The sequence below is a fragment of the Stomoxys calcitrans genome, chromosome 1, assembly GCF_963082655.1.
Source record: "Stomoxys calcitrans chromosome 1, idStoCalc2.1, whole genome shotgun sequence".
Taxonomy (NCBI): Eukaryota; Metazoa; Arthropoda; class Insecta; order Diptera; family Muscidae; genus Stomoxys; species Stomoxys calcitrans.
Window position 1 is genome coordinate 46,496,418 of NC_081552.1, and position 7,814 is coordinate 46,504,231.

The 7,814-nt window shown below is 41.5% G+C and overlaps 1 protein-coding gene across 1 annotated transcript; it reads left to right on the top strand.

The window, feature by feature from the left end:
- The first annotated feature begins 274 nt into the window (after window positions 1–274).
- On the top strand, window positions 275–3,129 carry LOC131995819 (uncharacterized). Its single transcript, XM_059364965.1, has 2 exons — window positions 275–330; window positions 381–3,129. Exons 1-2 carry the CDS (start codon window positions 275–277, stop codon window positions 3,127–3,129), a joined length of 2,805 nt encoding a protein of 934 aa, XP_059220948.1.
- Window positions 3,130–7,814: the final 4,685 nt, after the last annotated feature.

Here is a 7,814-nt window from a genome sequence, read left to right on the forward strand (position 1 = left end):
ATACAAAGAAATCGAAAGAAATTCAGGAGCTTAAAGATGTTTTGGAGTTCTTGGAGGAACGATATCAAAATTTGGAGGCAGCAGGTACAAAGAAGTACAGCAGCAATTACAATCATCGGCAACAGCAGCCTATGAAATAGTGCGTGTCTATACTGTAGAAAACAAGGACACTTAACGGAAGAATGTCGAAGTCTGTTGAGATTGCCAGTGGCGGAACGAGTATCATGGGTTAAAACAAAAAATATATGCCATAGATGCTTGAACCACAATCAGAATGCAAGATGCCATAGTACCATCAAATGTGGAACCTGTGGGTTTAAACATCATTCGGTACTCCATCTAACTAAGACATCCACTACATGTGTTGCTAACGGGACAAGGAGTGTCCTACTGGCAACGGCTCAGGTGCAGGTCAAGAATATACATGGAGAGATGGTTACCTTGAAAGCTTTGGTGGACCAAGGATCACAGTCAACGTTTTTAAGGGAAGAAGCAGCACAGATACTTCAAATCCCTCGAGAAAAGGCCAATATGGAATTGCATGGACTAGGTGACAATTTGGTGGGAGTTGCAAAATCAAAAGTAAAAGTTAGGATCCATCCGAGATTTCCCAGCAACTATTCACTCGATGTCGAAGCTCTTATTTTACCAGCGTTAGCTTCCGTCCATTTGGATTCTTCGTTAGTACACAACCAGGGTGTATGGAAAAACTTTCAATTGGCTGATCCAAACTACTACAAGAACGAGAGGATAGATATGGTGCTTGGCGGAGATGTGTATGTGGACATACTAAAGAACGGAATACATAAGAAGCATGGAATGTTGGGGCAACATACCAAGCTGGGATTAATGTTGTCCGGCCCATTAACGATTCGAGTCCCAGTAGCGAAAAAAGGTGTCAATGTCACTACAGAGATTGAAAGATTTTGGGAAACTGAAGAGTTGGATATGGACATGGTTACAAACGATGACGAAAAATGTTTGGATAATTATGCTGCTACAACGAAAAGAAATGAAGAAGGGCGGTTTATAGTTCAAATCCCCTTCAAAGAAGATAAAGAGCTGGGAACATCGTATAAACAGGCAGCAGCCAGACTCATTAGCCTGGAGAAAAAGCTCATCAAGGATAATGCTATGAAGCATGAATACTCAAGAATTATGGAGGAATATATTGCACTGGGGCACATGAAGCCAGTGAAACAGATTCATAGCGGTAAATATTATTTACCACATCAAGCGGTTGTTCGAGAGGACAGTCTGACTACGAAAGTCAGAGTGGTTTTCGACGGTTCCGCGAGTACAAATAATGGAAGAAGTCTGAACGACATAATGCATGTCGGGCCACGGTTGCAGAGAGACGTCTTCGACATACTACTCAACTTTCGTTTAAAAAGGTTCGTGATTTCTTCAGATGTTGAAAAAATGTACCGCCAAATAATGGTGGATGAGGAGAGCCAGCGGTATCAACATGTTCTGTGGCGGAAAGATAGGAATGAGGAAATCAAAGAATATCAGCTGACAACAGTGACATTCGGAACAGCAAGTGCCCCGTTCTTGGCCGTAAGAACCTTAATGCAGATTGCGAAAGAATGCGCGGATACGAAGGTGAAGCAAATAATTGAAGAAGATTTTTATATGGATGATCTTCTTACGGGGGCAGACACAATAGAAGAGTGTCTCCAGCTTCGATTCAAAATATCAAGGCACTTAGAGGGTTATGGATTCCATCTCAGAAAATGGTGTTCAAACAATGAACACATTGTGAAATCATCGAAAGAAGACAAGGAGAACGAAATAATAAACATCAATGAAACCACTAATGTAAAAACCCTGGGACTTCAGTGGAAACCGAAGGAAGACGAATTTCGATTTAAAATATCGGAATACCCAGCGGAGAGTACAACAAAGAGGCTGGCTTTATCATATCTAGCAAAAATATTTGATCCGCTTGGGTTGCTGACACCAGTCATAATAACGGCGAAGTTGTTTATTCAGAGTTTATGGTTGCTAGAGATGCAATGGGACCAGAAAATCGATGGAGATTTGGAGATCAGCTGGAAAGAATTCGTGACACGTATTTCGTCTCTACAAGACGTTAAGATACCTAGATGGCTAAACTCTTCATCCGAAAGTAAAATTAAAATTTTGGGATTTGCGGATGCATCAGAGAAGGCCTATGCAGCAGTGGTTTATATTAAAACCGATAAAGGAGTTTCCTTGATGGCTGCAAAAAGCAAAGTAAACCCGATTAAAAACAAAAAGACGCTTCCGAAATTAGAGCTGTGTGCAGCCTTCCTATTGGCCAGGCTGCTAAATAGAATAATTAGTGTGGTCAAAGCCGAATCGGAAGTTTATGCCTGGAGTGACTCCACAATTACACTTGCTTGGATTGAAAATAACAAGAGCAAAGATAAATTTATAAGGTCACGAGTAACCGGCATAAAAAATTTGGTATCTCAGGCGCAGTGGCGGTATGTAAAGTCAAAAGAGAATCCAGCAGACTTGGGGTCAAGAGGCGTGTCCCCAGATAAACTTGTAGACTCAAAGCTATGGTGGGAAGGTCCCCAGTGGCTGCTGTTGCCGGAGGCGGAATGGTCTCTAACCCCTCCAGAATTGAAGACATGCGCTTCCACGGCTTCCAAGGAAGCACCTACCTTATTGAACGATTTGATAGAAAGGTATTCATCATATGGAAGACTTCTAAGAGTTTACTCTTACATCTTGCGGTTTGTTGAAAAACTGAAGGGAACCCGATCCTTCCCGTCATATCTAACGAGAGAGGAGTTGTTAAAGGCGGAGAAATACATCGTTAAAGGTCATCAGAAGATAGAATGGCCAAGTGAGGTACAAAAACTAAGAGATAACAGACAGATGGATCATCGACACAAGCTGGCTAATTTGCACCCGTACCTAGACGAAGAGGGGGTTTTAAGAGTTGGAGGTCGACTTCAGTACTCTGATTTGCAGCTAGATCAAAAACATCCTATGATCATTCGAAAATCACGGCTGGCCTATTTAATTATACGAGACACCCATTACAAGACGATGCACGGAGGAAATCGCCTAGTAGAATGTACCGTGAGACGAAAATTCTGGATAATTAATGTGAAAAACAGTATAAACAAGTAAAAGCGTGCTAAGTTCGGCCGGGCCGAATCTTATATACCCTCCACCATGGATCGCATTTGTCGAGTTCTTTTCCCGGCATTTCTTCTTAGGCAAAAAAAGGATATAAGAAAAGATTTGCTCTGCTATTAGAGCGATATCAAGATATGGTCCGGTTTGGACCAGAATGAAATTATATGTTGGAGACCTGTGTAAAATGTCATCCAATTCGAATAAGAATTGCGCCCTTTGCGGGCTCAAGAAGTTAAATAGAGAGATCGATTTATATGGGAGCTGTATCGGGCTATATACCGATTCAGACCATAATAAACACGTATGTTAATGGTCATGAGAGAATCCGTCGTACAAAATTTCAGGCAAATCGGATAATAATTGCGACCTCTAGAGGCTCAAGAAGTCAAGACCCAAGATTGGTTTATATGACAGCTATATAAGGTTATGAACCGATTTGAACCATACTTGGCACAGTTGTTGGATATCGTAACAAAACACGTCGTGCAAAATTTCATTCCAATCGGATAAGAATTGCGCACTCTAGAGGCTTAAGAAGTCAAGACCCAAGATCGGTTTATATGGCACCTATATCAGGTTATGGACCGATTTGAACCATACTTGGCACAGTTGTTGGAAGTCATAACAAAACACATCGTGCAAAATTTCATCCCAATCGGATAAGAATTGCGCACTCTGGAGGCTCAAGAAATCAAGACCCAAGATCGGTTTATATGGCAGCTATATCAGGTTATGAATCGATTTGAACCATACTTGGCACAGTTGTTGGATATCATAACAAAACACGTCGTGCAAAAGTTCATCCCAATCGGATAAGAATTGCGCACTCTAGAGGCTCAAGAAGTCAAGACCCAAGATCGGTTTATATGGCAGCTATATCAGGTTATGGACCGATTTGAACCATACTTGGCAAAGTTGTTGGATATAATAACAAAACATGTCGTGCAAAATTTCATCCCAATCGGATAAGAATTGCGCACTCTAGAGGCTCAAGAAGTCAAGACCCAAGATCGGTTTATATGGCAGCTATATCAGGTTATGAACCGATTTGAACCATACTTGGCACAGTTGTTGGATATCATAACAAAACACGTCGTGCAAAATTTCATCCCACTCGGATAAGAATTGCGCACTCTAGAGGCTCAAGAAGTCAAGACCCAAGATCGGTTTATATGGCAGCTATATCAAAACATGGACCGATATGGCCCATTTACAATACCAACCGACCTACACTAATAAGAAGTATTTGTGCAAAATTTCAATCGGCTAGCTTTACTCCTTCGGAAGTTAGCGTGCTTTCGACAGACAGACGGACGGACGGACGGACGGACGGACGGACGGACGGACGGACGGACGGACGGACGGACGGACGGACGGACGGACGGACGGACGGACAGACGGACGGACATGGCTAGATCGACATAAAATTTCATGACCATCAAGAATATATATACTTTATGGGGTCTCAGACGAATATTTCGAGTAGATACAATCAGAATGACGAAATTAGTATACCCCCCATCTTATGGTGGAGGGTATAAAAAGGTTATACGAAGCTGTCCGGTGTGCATCCGTTATAGGCAACAAAACACGCAGCAACTAATGGGAATTCTTCCAGACTATCGTGTCAAAGTTTCATTTCCATTTTATCACTGCGGAGTCGATTATGCAGGACCGGTTTCGATGAAGTTTTCAAGTGGTAGAGGACAAAGGTCATTTAAAGGATACATAGCTGTGTTTATTTGTATGACCACAAGAGCGATTCATTTGGAGGCGGTCAGTGGCCTTACTACCGATGCATTCATGGCAGCCCTTAAACGGTTTTTTGCAAGAAGAGGAAAAAGTGCACATATATATTCGGATAATGGCACTAATTTCGTTGGAGCAGCCGGTCGTCTGGAAAAGGAGTTTCAGAAAGTCGTTAGGCAGAACGCTGATCTAGCAGAAGTTTTAGAAAACCACTTAGTTAAGTGGCATTTTATCCCGCCAGCAAGTCCTCACTTCGGAGGTTTGTGGGAGGCTGCGGTCAAATCGATGAAATATCATTTAAAAAGGATTATTGGAGAAACCAAAATGACGTATGAGGAGATGAGCACACTTTTAGCTCAGATAGAGGCGATATTAAATTCAAGGCCTATGTGCAGCATGAGTGAAGCGGACGAAGGTTTGGAGGTACTTACCCCTGGTCATTTTTTGGTTGGACGGCCATTGATAGAGGTGCCAGAGTCAATCAACGATAGTGCTATTGGTTGTCTGGATAGATGGAAGCTGGTGCAAAGAATGAAGAAGGATTTCTGGAGCAGCTGGAGCAATGATTATTTGGTCACATTGCAACAAAGATATAAGTGGAAGACAAGTAGGAAAAATCTTCAGGAAGGCCAGGTGGTAATTATAAAAAATGAGGAAACGCACCCAGCGAGATGGCCTTTGGCAAGGATTACCCAGGTTCACCCTGGTAAAGATAGCTTGGTGCGAGCGGTGACGGTAAAGACAGCTTCAAATATAATGAAGAGACCTGTAAATAAGATATGTCCTTTGGAGAACGTGTCGTCTGTCCAGGACAATCGGGATGTGACTCATGTAAACTACACCAGAGTCGAGAAGAAGGTACGATGGAAAATGTCGCACATTTGGGCTCTACTTTTAATCTATATTGGCTGCATTAGATCGGATCCTATACAAATTGGAGCTTCGTTGAAAGAAATTAAAGAATCTGCCATAATTTACCTGGACCACGTCGGATCGGTGGATGTTGTCTCATCAAAATGGAATCTACTTGTTTATTATGACATGGAGCCATTTTTTGGGGTGATTGAGAAGGCAAATCCTTTGGTGAAAGATATGAGGATGACTTGTGGGAAGCTGCAAACATTCGAACCACAATGTAATTATATATTGAATACAATAGAACGCCAGCTACTGAACATGGAACAAACGAACAAGTATCTCTTTCCTCTAATAACCAAGAGGTCGAAACGCGCGCCACTGGAGTTCATCGGATCTCTTCAACACATTCTTTTCGGGACTATGGATGCAGAGGATAGAAAGGCAATGGAGCTAAACATGAAAAATCTATTAGATAACCAGTATAACCTGAAGTTTCTGGTGAAGCAGCAAACATCAGTGGTGGAGTCAACAATTAACATTCTTCGCAGGACTACAGATGAAGTTAATCAGAACTTCAAAAGTATAGTAGACCGGGTAGACAATATCACGGAAACAGTGAAAGAAGAATACTTTGTATACCGTGAATCTACTAAGTTCTTTATGGTCGTTAAGGAACTTCAAATTATAGTAGAAGAGAACGAAAGGGTTCAACTGCAAATGCTGGCGTTGTTAATTGATATTAATCATGGGAAATTAAACCCGTCCTTGATTACGCCTATACAACTGCAAGAGGAGATAAATAAAATTCGGGAATATATTCCAGACCACTTGAAGCTACCAGGAACAGCAGAGAATCAGCTACGCAGCATATATAAATTGCTAAAGGCTAAGGCATCGGTCATAGAGAATCGCTTAGTGGTGTCCGTCTGGATTCCTCTGTTTAGTGACCAGGTGTCTCAACTTCATGAGATGATTGGCGTGCCGTTTGAGAGACTAGGAAGAAGATTGATACCAGTCCTTCGGAGTGATTACATCATTTATAATTTTAAAATGGACGCTTATCACCTGTTCTCGGAGTCTGAATTAAACAATTGCCAAACCTTTGGCGATGAAGAGTACGTCTGCGATGGAGGGTGGCCCTGGATAGATGCTAACGATCAATCTTGTGAGACATCTCCTCTAAAACCTCGCATCAAACCAAGCTGCAAGTTTGATGACTTTGCTGCGGATTCATTTTGGAAGAAATTGGCGCTAGTAAACAGCTGGATGTTTAAAGTTTTCAACCAGACAACGGGACATATTCAATGCTCGAGCCGCTCACAACGAATAATAGAGTTACCCCTGCAAGGCGTCTTGGAAGTGGAACCTGGCTGCACCGTTAGAACCCTAGGAACAACAATCACTGCGCCGTTAAGCCTCCAGTCTAGTCGAGATGTAGAAGATAGAGTGAATTTCACAGCAGACTTAGCTCAGATTGAAGAATTTAACATGCTTCCTTTGGGACCAATGATTATCAATCACACCCGCCAAGTTGATGAAGTGATGACGAAGCTTAGAGATGTCCAGAAAACAAATGTCGATCTAAGGGGCTTGCAGTTTCATCATATGAGTGGTCATGCTGCTCTTATTTTAGTTATTCTCATAATAATAATATTAGCGATATGTTTTATTAAGAAGTTTATTCAAAGGCAAAATGTATCAGCTTTAAATTTTTAGATCTTTAGAACTTATGTAAAATAATATATCTAATATTACAGTCCACTATTACAAATTATCGAACGACAAATCAAAGATATAATTAGACAAAAATACAGTCAGTCCACTATGTAGACTTACGCGCCCGGCAGAATGTTCAAAATACATTTATTTTGAACATGAGAGATAACGCATTAGCATTTCATAGCCCACGCGTTGTTATCTTATAGAGTCTGTGTGCGGTTTAGGGTCTATTTGTACGATCGCCTATCTCATAAAACCAATACGCACAGCCGTATAAACCCTGCATGTGTACTTTTAAAAAGGGAATAGATAATGAGTCTAAGAAATGCATGTGTGTGTTTACTTAGGAT